The 12,311-nt window shown below is 41.3% G+C and overlaps 2 protein-coding genes across 2 annotated transcripts; both read right to left on the bottom strand.

Moving 5' to 3' along the window:
* Positions 1 to 8,435: 8,435 nt before the first annotated feature.
* On the bottom strand, positions 8,436 to 9,878 carry LOC147452042 (uncharacterized). The gene has a single exon (XM_086519201.1). It carries the CDS (start codon positions 9,876 to 9,878, stop codon positions 8,436 to 8,438), a length of 1,443 nt encoding a protein of 480 aa, XP_086375327.1.
* A 327-nt stretch (positions 9,879 to 10,205) lies between these two features.
* LOC147452041 (uncharacterized) lies at positions 10,206 to 11,987 on the bottom strand. The gene is made up of 3 exons (XM_086519199.1): positions 11,871 to 11,987; positions 11,660 to 11,750; positions 10,206 to 11,344 (listed from the first exon to the last, which is right to left on the bottom strand). Exons 1-3 carry the CDS (start codon positions 11,985 to 11,987, stop codon positions 10,206 to 10,208), a joined length of 1,347 nt encoding a protein of 448 aa, XP_086375325.1.
* Positions 11,988 to 12,311: the final 324 nt, after the last annotated feature.

Here is a 12,311-nt window from a genome sequence, read left to right as displayed (position 1 = left end):
GCATCATCGAGCTCTTCCTCGTCTATTGGCCCTTCAAGGTAGATCAACATCACCTGCTTCTTGGCTTCAACTACTTGCTCTTCATCACCTATAGGCCTGAACTGCTCCACTCGGTCTTCATCATGCACCTCGGCTTGCACTATTCACGCTGCTTCTCGCACACATTCACTGCTTCCCCCAAAGGGCTTCGAACTCCCACTTGAACGCTTGAAAATCACCTTCCAAGCTTTGCTTTAAACCGTCCATATTTTGCTTCACTTTGTCCAGCTTTGCATCTGCAACATATCTGCTTTGAAACCCGCCTCTAGCGCTTCAAAATCTGCCTTTTCTTCATCACATAGGCCATCAAACCATAGCCTCGCTTTACCACGAACTAGGAGCGGGAACACCTATATCGCACCGTCTTCTCTCGACAAACCTCTTTCCATCACAAACAATCCGTAATCTTGGAGCCAGCTTTCCGCATCTTCAACCCCACTGAAAATGGGAAATCCCACCCAAGACATCACCAGCAACACCTTCTCTTCAAAGGCTACACCTTTAGCATCACCAAATTCACCGCTTCGACATCAACCAAGAGCATCAGACCGCTCCTCAGTGGGGGCACCAAAAGATGGAGAGGGGGAAAGGGGGAACACACCCAACACAAAAAAGACTACCTCTCTATAGCCCAGCACGTACACAATACCCCAATCCACTAGAGTGCACCTTTGAAACTCACGACACACGCTGGCAGACCGTCGTCGCATAGACATTGACGCGTAAACATGCACACAACAGCTAGCCAAGCATTTCACCGCTCGTTCCTAGCAACACACCGCTGCCGCACATGAAACCACACTCTCACTTCCATTCTACACACAAAAAGGGGCACGTGGGGCACACACATCCGCACCGGCACTGCACACACAAGCAGAAGAAGTAGAGAAGGAGGGAGAGTGGAAACGACACGAGAGAAACACAATGGAGGCTTCACCACTGCTCAAACACTCTTTACACCTTGTTTACATCAAATTGCACACCCACATGGTCGACGGGCAGCAAGAAAATGCACACTTGGGGCTTTGCAGGCACGCACCTCTGCACAAAAAATCCAACCCAAGAACTCACACACACTCTCTATCTTGGCTCTCTCCAGGCTCACCATCTCAAAGGCCCTCGCAAGAACCCTACTATGGCAAAAAGCATGAAAAAAGGCTCAATTTTGGCTTTTATAGGGGTGCCCCTTTCAATTTGGGCATCTCGGCTCTAATTGGTCCACCTTGTACTCTTTTTTAGAGCAACTTGGGAGGGGGTAGCCGTCTTTGGCTTCCTCTGCTCTCTAACTCTCTTCTTTTGCACTTGAGGGGGGTGTCGCTAGTGCCCCTTGGCATCCATTTTCTATTTTTTCTTTTTTCCTTCATTTTTCTCCCCTCGGGAGGCTTAGCCTTGCACTGCCTGTTTGACTCACCTTTGAATTTGGAGCTCCTCTAGACCATTTCGCCCGGCTCTTGACTACCCTTTGGGCTTTCTCCCTCTCTTACTCCTTCTCTCACGGGCTGACTCCCTTGCACTCGACCCAACTCCGGCCCGTTTGCTTCTCCCGCCCTCTCTCTCTCTCTCTCTCTCTCTCTCTCTCTCTCTCTCTCTCTCTCTCTCCTCTCTCACTCTCTCTCTCTCTCTCTCTCTCTCTCTCTCTCTCTCTCTCTCTCTCTCTCTCTGAACTGAATTGAACTGAACTGAATTGATCCCCTCCTCCCTTGCACTAGCGATGTCGCTAGTGAGGGGTGCTTGCTTGTCTTCAAAAGGGGGCGCCGGACCGACTGCTTATCGAACTGCCACGTCATCGCATGCGCCCAGCCGCCCAGAACCACCAAATATCCATAGTCAGCGCGCCACCACTGGCTGCTGTCCTTTCCTCCAAAAACCGTGACCACATCGCCCTGCACCATCAACCCCGACACACGATGCGCCTCCAGAGGCCGCCATCACCACGAGCTCCAAGGGAGCACTTTACCCATGTGATGCTTACAAGGGGCACTACTCCCGGCCGTTATACACTTTGTAGCTCTGCCTGCCCTTGTGTATATGGGACTACCCACACTGCCATGTTGCACTTAGCCTGTGATTGGCCTTTTTAACCCTTCAAAAAACACTCCAAAGGTTTCATAATCTCCCATCTTTTTCCCTCCACTTGACATCCAATTGTTTGATGCTCAAGGATATAATGAACGAGCCATTGCACTCAATTGAAAGCCATCATTGCTAACTTTGAACCATGTAAACTCCACCGTATTTAGATGCTCCTAAAATCGCCAATTAAGGGCCCAAAAATCGAGGAAAACTGTCTGTATATCCCTTATTGCCAAGTGCTCCCAACTTCACCAGACCGTAACTTGACGCTCGTGCATCCGTTTTTTCAAGCCGTTTGTTTCGGCTAGCTCTATACATCACCTACTACCTTCTTGAATCTTGTCAGGATCTAGAAAAATGCCAGATGGCAGGATTTCCCATGCGGTCGACTTGGCCCATAACTAGCCCCCGGTATAACTTCAACTGACCATAACTTGCTATCCATATCTCTTATCAGCAATCTGAAAAGACAAGCATGCTCCATAACTCGAGCACTACAGCTACACAGCCCGAGACTAATGTAGGCTACTATGGAAGAGAAATTTTGTGATGTTATTTAGTAATGGTTGAGATGGCTAGGATCGCTTGATTCCACTCGTCAGAATTCTTCCTTTTTCCATTAGATGTGGTCACTTCCCTACTTTCTTGAATAACCTTTGTGAAGTGGGTAGTTGAGAAGTCGTTTTGAACCTTCCCTCCCATGATTAGATCGGTCTTGAAGAATGTAATCTTCTAGGTCTTTTGAATCCATTAGCAATTTTTTCTATAATGCCTCTAATAGTCGGGCAATTCTTGAACAAGTAAGAGGTATCTTGAGTTGCTTTGCACCTTGAGCACCTATCAGAGTGAATCCCTTTGGATAGTATCTTAGCACCTAGTATCTTGACTAGTTGCTTTGCACCTTGAGCACCTATTAGAGCGAATCCCTTTGGATAGTATCTTAGCACTGGTCAGAATACCTGCCATAGCAGTTTCCATAGAAATACCTTCATCGCATGGGGCAGGGCCACTAAGGGTCTCATATGTGCTAACATCTCCCACCTAGATTCTGGCCATTGCTTACACCACTATTCATTGAGGGGGGAAAATCAAACTGTTTTGAGTGCCAAATTGTGGTAGATCTCCTTGGTTTGCAATTTAGAGAAGTTTCTATTCTTCTGCCACTACCAGGCTTTCCATTTTAATTTAGCCTCACAAATTAGCATCAAAACATTGTCCAAACCCTTGATGGCTCTATTGATTAGCAATCTTTTGGTTCCATTGAGCTAAAACTAGGTAGCCAATTTTGGAGAGAAGGAGCTACATATGCTTCAAATCTTAACCTAGAAACTAAAACACTTTTAAGTGTGTCCGTATTTTCTTTAATTAGTAAAAATATTTCTGGCAAGCCTACCCCCCCCCCCCCCCCCCCCCCCCCTTTCCTTCCTTGTCTCTACTACAAGCTTTGATTTTGGCTTGCATTTTCATTGGATTAATAAAGAAAATTCTATCTAAACCATCTTTAAGGAAGATTTTTCAAAATATAGAAATTTTCCTTTGGTTCACTATAAGTGGTGTGCATTGTCAAAGAAATAAGAGACGAGCAATGTATGTGTATCCTCGCATCAGGCTATGTCGGGTATGAAACCCAACAACTTATTGTTATAGGTGATGACCCTCCTGGACAAAAGATTGACCTCCTCAGCCACCTAACGAGTGTCTTTAAGTCGTCTAAAAGCACTAGTGTGATCAAAAAGAAGAAGAAGAAAAAGTGAGTGACCCAATTAGTGTTGTTGTATCGTCTCCCGTTAGGGTGGCTCCCTTGTTGTTAGTAGGATCTGATACAGTCTCTGTTTATACTGTGTTGTCCCTCATGGTCAATCCAGCATGAGGTTATGATGTTTTTTTAGCTTTAGTAATATAATACTCTCACATAATGTGAGGATTGCCAAAAATAATGTCAATAATAAGAGGCCTTGCTATTAGTGTATCGATTTACATTAATATTGAAATATTGTTGCCGTTGATTGAAAGTGTCTCTTTTACTAACAAATCAATCTAAAATATATGTTGGGAAACATATCACTACTCGGTCCATTAATTTACCTTGAAGATTCCCTCCCACCTCGATTCATTTCCATGTTGCACCAGCATGCAGCAAACCTGCAGCTCCTGCCCTCGCTTGTCTCCCGATCAGCTCCATCAGCCAGCTCTACTGACGCAGCTCGCAGACAAAACAGTTCCCACACTTGCAAGCTCTTTATCAGTTCGTGCTCAGAGGGCGTACCTCGTTTCCATGTTCCAGTATTGGCCCTGTTTCAATATCGACCCCCTCCTTACCCCTTCCTACTCCATCGTCATCGCCATCGCCTCCGCTCGACGGGCTATAGATGTACAGTGTATTCCTCGTCTACTCTAATATGACTTCCCAGATACCTCAACATATTCTCACCATGCTGCTTATGCCCTCCTCCACCTAGTCTTGGATGCCTCTGCGCAGATCTGCTCCGATCATGGCCCTCTGCCTGTCTTCCTCTTGCAAGCCCGTCAAGGTCTACATCAATTTGCCCCTACGCAGACCTGAGAGAGAGAGAGAGAGAGAGAGAGAGAGAGAGAGAGAGAGAGAGACGCATTGGCGTGCAAAACTAAAATCAAAAAAATATCTCCATCTGTCCTCCAGGTTCTGATATCGAAAAAAATCTCTCACACCTCATTTGCATGCCCTGCAAATGAATACGTAGCTTGGTGCAAATCACACAAAATCAATCAATCAATCAATCTCTCTCTCTCTCTCTCTCTCTCTCTCTCTCTCTCTCTCTCTCTCTCTCTCTCTCTCCACACATCAGACACTACTTTGTGAATCGCCTCTGCCATGTCTGTGTCATCCTCTTTTCCTATTCAATTAAGAAGCCACCCGTCATTCCCCTTCAGGGCCCCCCCTTTTCTCTCCCCGTCCACGTTGCTAACATTGGCCTTTTACTTTAGTTTTTCAGAGGGTATCTCTTGAGATACCCTTTAATGAAGCACCTGAAACAAAATTGGTCTGGCTTACTCACAGATTGCAATGTAATTTTATTAGATGAGATTTAGAAGTCTTAGTGAAATTCAACAATCTCTTTGGTTTCAATTGAGTCTAACAATCGTTATGTTTTGGTTATAAATCTTTGAATTAAGTATTATACTAGCTCGCGCAACCTGCCTATCGGCGGGTCTCACTCGCTCTTAAAATGACACACACACTATCAACAATATCCTACGGATATTTTTTTATCCATTGTTCAAATGCAAGTTTTTGTCTCACTCTGTCTATGGCCCCTTAAGACTACTTCTGTTACATTTAACCTTTTTGCATCTTTCTCTTCTCCTTTCCGCGCGCACGCGCGCGCGCACACACACACACACACGCACAGAGAGAGATTGATTACATAAAAGAACATCACTAAAGAGACATATTTCAAACAAAAAAAGTTTTTGTTTATATTATTGCCAAAAGGCTCAAGAATATATCTGCATAACCCTCTTAATCGTGCTATTTCAACAGGATCAAGATATTGAGCTGGAGCTCTACACACTTCTCTTAAATCTATTTTTTGAACCCAACTTAAGTAAATCTTGTAATGACGAATCAACCCAAGCTCTTGCTTTAAGAGCATGAGCCTAAGATTGGGAAAGAAATAGGGATCAAACAACCTTATGTAAATCGTGTCCAACTCTTCATCTACATAAGACCCCATGCAGTAGTTTGACTCAATAACTTCCCATGCCCATTGCCACCCCCATTCAGTAGGTAACAATCCCTCTTCAAAGGCATCAACAATAAGATTTTTTACACTTGGAAAAATATTCACAATTTCGTGGGCCATTTGTTTGGCTGCAAGAAAAGAGGCCAACATTAGTTCTCAAAGCTTAAAATTATGGAGAGAGAGAGAGAGAGAGAGAGAGAGAGAGAGAGAGAGAGATGATCAACATGGTCACTTTTTTAAACGTGCACTTAAAACAATACAATCACTTCAATTACTCAAAGTCATGCCAAAATACAGCTGCATTGCCAAAAAGTGTCAACAAATCCATTAGGTCAAAGTCTTTACAACAATTTCATTGGTTTTGTTTACAATGACTCATATTCTACTCTATAGTTAGATGGCTGAGGATCACTCCAATATATCCCATTGATAAACTTCACAATTAATTTCAAAACTTCAAATTCTTCATCTGAAATATAGGATTTATGATTGTGATATATCTTTCGCAATTGAATATCACAACCACAAACATTGACATAGTAAATATCAACCATATGTAGTTCTTGTAGAACTTTCATTAATTTTATCTCGCTCAATACTTGTGAAACTTTGCATAGTGAAATGCTTAAGCGTCCACAATTTCCATACCACCCATCTGCATATGAATACACCCAATGATGCCACCATCACCATGTACCATTTCCTTGACAAATGTACTCATCCTTAACTTTCAAATAAATAAGCATCTTTATATGTATTGGGAGAACAGCCAATACATCATGACCCATGTTAACCTACATTAGCAATTAGCAAAGCTCTCTCTCTCTCTCTCTCTCTCTCTCTCTCTCTCTCTCTCTCTCTCTCTCTCTCTCTCTCTCTCTTCAATAAACCAACAGGGATACCAAATAGTTGCAATGTGTAAGTAGAAAAAATATGGTTCTTAGACTGCATAGACAATGGATCAGAGTGTTCGATCATCTAGAGAAGTTGAGCCTACGACACACTCTACTTGGAACTCTCAAGATCCAAGGTCCAACACGTCGAACATTGCGACTGAGGCGTCGAGGCGAGTCACCCAATGAATAGATTCTAAACATCCATTCATTCACTCCATAGGGACCATATGAAAAGTTGCAATTGAGAGGTCGCTGCATACCTAACTCTCATACAATGACTCGCATATCATCTATATCAAACTCTATGTGATAATAGCCTACAACACTTCTAAAATATCGTGCTTCATATAATGCCAAGACAGAATGTCTGCAATAATATTGAAGCCTACAATGAAGATAACAATCAGCCATTCAGACATAAAAAGTAACAAACTTATCAAGCGTCATATGGATTCAAGTTCAAGCTATACGCACCGGAGGATTTCAAAATCCTCGATAATACGAACAATATCCTCAGCATGTGCAGGACCCCTCCACAATGGAGGATCTAAAAAAATTGTCACAGGTGTAAACACACAAAATAAAGACAGTAATTTTCTCAGTCATGGTAAAAGTAAATATCAAAGATAAGTTTTTTCATACCTCTAATATAAGAAGGTACATCATTGAGGGTGTATGAAACCATGATGTATCGTGCCATTCTTTATCTGCTCTAACAACGAAGATTTAAAATTTTAAGAGGAAGAGAGATGTAATAGAATAAAGAAGACTTTGACGATCATATCGTAGAGCATCATGTCCTTCTTTTTTTTTTTTTAAGGATGATTTAATATATATAATATATATATATATATATAGAGAGAGAGAGAGAGAGAGAGAGAGAGAGAGAGAGAGAGAGAGGAATGAAAGCAAGTCAAAAACTTGGAAATTTTACAAATATTTTAAATGTAGTAGAGACAATACAAAAGTGTTATTCAAAGTGTAACCTTTGAGAGACCACATTAGAGATTCTATAAGTCCAAGGACCTACATTGTATACATTTTGCAAGATAGGGGGGGGGGGGGGGGGGGTGTTTCAACTTGAGTGAATATCCTCAATCAATATGGTGTAGTGCACTCTCCAGCAACCCCCACTTGTTGCGCATTGACTGGCCTTTCATCACTCACAAACCAAATATTAACTTGAATTTGACGATGCTCGTGGTCCAAAGAAAAGGCAACATGGTAATATCCAAGAACTTCCATAGACATATCTCTATCTAAGTATAACATTTCATAAACACCTACAATGATAAATCATCGATGGTAGTGATCTCTGCAAAGGCATCCATGAATTATGTAGAGCAAGAAAAGCTTAAAAATACCAAAATACCACATAAAAACTCTTACAATATAATATGAGTCGTATCAAATAAGATCACCAAAAACATAGCAAGAACTCTTCCCCTCCATTGCGGTGGATCTTCAAAAAAGTAAGTCAATGTATAAGCCAATCATTTCAAGAAAATAATAGGTCGTCAATACTCTAATTTAAGAAAGAAGATAAATACCTCGAATGAATTCAGTAATGTGACCGACCACATAGGATACACTTCGTTGAGGATCCATTTGTTGCCAATACTTTGATCTAAGAGATATCAATAGAATTCAATATCAAGTGTGTTTGACTTTAAGTGAGAGCCACAATGTCAATTTGAACTTTTTGTTATGAGTTTGCTAGTTGTAATACTTCCTTGAATACAATGTTTGGAGTGTAGTAACACTCCTCTTGAGTGTTTTCAGTATTGACAACAATCCTCATAGCAGATGCACTTCGCACACGTGACATTGCAACATATAATAGAATTCCCAATGTTTGTCCTTGTGCTTTGTTGATAGTCATCCCAAAAGCTAGCCTAATTGGAAACTGGCGACGCTTCATTTGAAATGGAAGCCCCTGATGATTTCCAGCAATGAAGTCGATCCTTGGAATAAAAACTCTCTCTCCAATATTTGATCCTGTGACTATCTCTGCCTTAAGCACCTTATGATGGAATTGTTTGCATATCAATCTAGTTCCATTACACAATCCGCGTCTTGGATCCAAATTCCGCAACAACATGATAGGAGCATTTTCTTTCAAGACTAAAGCATGAGGTGGAAAACCACCACCAAGAGTAAGGCTATTGAGATATACAATTGTGTACAAATGTGCATTTTCCTCTGACATAAAAATTGAATCTGCACTAAGATACTCTTTGCAAACTCCATGCATTCTTTGCAATGCATAGACATTGATTATATCCACCTCTTTCTTCCGCGGAGCAAGTATTGCTCGATCTCTGAAAAAACTTGCATGATCTGACACATGACACAAATCTCCATATATAAAGCTTAGAAGATCCGCCAAACTATTTCGTAGAAGCATCATGTGTGAAGGTATTTTGACTCTATCTAAGTCTCCTCCATCAACCATATCCCCATTGCCAATATCAAGCACCCAACGCGAAAAACTTTGTTGAAGTGCATTTTGACCACATTCAAGTATTCGCATATTTCTGGTAAGCCTCAATATCTTCGTACATCTCCATATGTGAGAATGACACAATGAAGCATTTACAATGTCTGCACGCCTACCTTTCAGTACAACAAGTAGTATTTGTCGAAAATCACCTCCAAACAAAACGACTTTTCCACCAAATAAAGTATTTCGCTGTATAATATCTCTTAAAGTTCTGTCCACTGCTTCAAATGCATAGCGATGTGTCATGGGAGCTTCATCCCATATAAGTAAAGTTGCATTCCTTAGAAGATCTGCAAGCTGACTATTTACCTTTATATTGCAAGTTGATTCAGAGTGAAGCTCCAAAGGTATCTTAAACCTAGAATGAGCAGTTCTTCCATTACTCAAAAGCAAAGTTGCTATACCTGATGATGCACATGCAAGAGCAATTCTACAACTTTCTCGCACTCGTGAAAGAAGTGCATTGTATAGGTAAGTTTTTCCTGATCCACCAGGACCATCTAAGAAAAATACCTTCCCTGAATGTGCGTCCATAGCTTGGAGCACTTGGTGGTAAGCATCTCGTTGATCCTCATTTAAGGAAGTCTCCATACGATCTGCTATATTACGTTGCTCATCGACATTAAACATTGTCTCTTCAGCCATAGCACCGGTTTCACTTAAGGATACCATTGTTGAGTCTATTGCAGGCAGCATGTAATCGCAAAGCTTCTTCCCATGTTGTTGCAAAAAGCATTCTATATGAAGCAAAGCTTGATTTTTTGCCACATCAAATCGTACACTTGCATCTGAAATACGCATCCTTAGGGCATAAACATAGTCCTCACAAAATTTGGTACAAAACCTGTCTCAAAGAGCAGCCGTATGCAATGGCTCACAAAACACTAATATGATTGCAAAGAGTTGTCTCAACTGCATTCCATTTTGAAAAAAAGATGGTTCTTGGAGGCAAAGTGACCATTCTTCATCGTCTTACAATAATCCTCTAGCTATACATGCCTCCTTATATGTATCAAAAATGATACCATCATACATCCTCAAGTCTTCAAAAGATTTACATCCCTTGCAAATATTGAGTAGCATTCGTATGTAATAAGCTTTACCAGCAGTTGGGACAATATTATACATTCTTACAATCGAAACACCATGTTGTCGTGGAGACCATGCCTTTTGACTTTTATTCCATACCCAACCACTTGGAAAGTCATTATATGTGAGGCTATTTGCTTCTGGATAGTTCTGATTTGCAACAAACCATTCTGTCAAGGTAGTTTTCTTATTTTGCTCGTTATCCAGCAAATCTGATACATCATCACCATCTTGAAATGTAACCATATTGTGCAATGGAAGGTGTACTTGCAATCGTTGAATAGTTGGTTTTTCACTATGCATGTCAAAGCCAAATATTCTCCACATAGCCTCGGATGCAGAAACATAACGTGCATTGAGATAACCCTTGATCTCATCAATAGCTCCTTCAAAATCTTGAAGAACAACAGTGGCTCTATCATGTCCCTTGTAGACATACTTATAAAGATATTTAACGTCAGTGACAGTTGAGCATATCTCGACATTAATATGGGCTTTGTATCTTAGTGATAAGAGAGGGCTATAAGGAACAACCCAGCGATTACCTAAATTGTAATTTTTAGACGGAACAAACCTTCCATCATCTCGTCTCATATACATAGGATATCCACTTTCATTTACAGTCGTTGACGTAGAAAATTTTCGTGGAAACCTAAATCTACACTTTCCATCAACCATACATGGAGAACTTGGGTTCAAAGGACCACATGGACCATGAACATTACAATGGCTAACAACATCAAATAATTCTGGAAACACATTCTTGTCATGGAGCTCTGCACAAACCAACTTGTCGTAGTGGAATGTATCTATGGGCTTATATTCGGAAGCAAGTATCAACAATATATGAGCATGAGGAAGACCTCGCTTTTGAAACTCTATCACTGAAACATGTCCAATCACCTCCCCAAATACGGCTTGCTTGATAAGTAAATGCATCATATCTTGGAACTTCTGATAAAACACACGTACAGTCACATCAGGACGATCGACAGCACTTTGTCCAGGTAGTAAGGCATTATCTATTTCATTCCATCATGGATTACATGTAAATGTGATGAAGAGATCAGGTTTACCCCTACTACGAACAATTGCCATTGCATCTTGGAATAGTTGGCACATATATCTTGGACCTCCAACAAAAGACGAAGGCAAAACAATTCTACGGCCAACATTTTGACCTTCAGCCCTCTCTCAGTCATCTCTTGCCTCAACCATGTCAACCAATCCTTGGTACACTTTAGCACGAAGTGTTCTTTGGTTATTTTGCATCCACAATAGTCGTGACTCCTCTATAGTACTATAAGCATCCACGACATATTGTTGTAGTAGCCTACCCCCTCGAAGAAGACACTCCACTGTATCATCTCTTATTTGTAAGCGAAAGCCATAATATTGCTTTTGGCTCAACTTTTTTCCATCGCTAGTCTGTAGGTAAAGATGCCACCCATCCTCTCCACTTGGAAACAATAAAACGTACAATAAGGACATATAAGCTCGATGCATGCTGGAGATTCTTTTCAAGCCCCCATGTCAAAAATTTAGTACAATGTCACGATGGCCAATATTTCTATCATCCCCTTGCCCAGGCATAATTGCAGCAACTTCAGAACCCCTTGGAGCGAGATATTGCCAACCATCACAACGATGCTCCGCAATAACCATCCTAATATTGGGTACAATAGCATCTCCAGACAAAGAAGCAGCAGATTGTAGAGCATTTGCATAGGGATTGACTCTATGCATCATCGATTGCAAGCACTCTAGAATACTCATGATGCAATTTGTTGCTCAACTCATGTTCGGTATCAAAAAAATATAATTGGGCAAATCGTGGAACTTCATTTTGTCCTTCTGCAGGAGCTAAAGAACCAATGCTATGATACACAGATCCATGTACCTTAAAAGTGTATACACCTCTTCCACCAGAATTAATAGTCTCATCGATATGGGCACCAAGGGACACAAATGCCAATGCATTATTATATC

Source organism: Adiantum capillus-veneris, chromosome 8, assembly GCF_014529385.1.
Source record: "Adiantum capillus-veneris isolate H3 chromosome 8, ASM1452938v2, whole genome shotgun sequence".
NCBI lineage: Eukaryota > Viridiplantae > Streptophyta > Polypodiopsida > Polypodiales > Pteridaceae > Adiantum > Adiantum capillus-veneris.
This window is presented reverse-complemented; position numbering and strand designations above follow the sequence as displayed.

What these genes read in the sequence shown, in the direction of transcription:
- LOC147452042 (XM_086519201.1), bottom strand. Translation starts at nt 9,878, where the DNA reads ATGGCTGAAGAGACAATGTTTAATGTCGATGAGCAACGTAATATAGCA.
- LOC147452041 (XM_086519199.1), bottom strand. Translation starts at nt 11,987, where the DNA reads ATGGTTATTGCGGAGCATCGTTGTGATGGTTGGCAATATCTCGCTCCA. An exon ending in ATATTGGCCATCGTGACATT is followed by an intron (nt 11,751 to 11,870) that starts GTACTAAATTTT and finishes CTTTACCTACAG; the next exon opens with ACTAGCGATGGAAAAAAGTT. An exon ending in GGAGTGTCTTCTTCGAGGGG is followed by an intron (nt 11,345 to 11,659) that starts GTAGGCTACTAC and finishes GGAATGAAATAG; the next exon opens with ATAATGCCTTACTACCTGGA.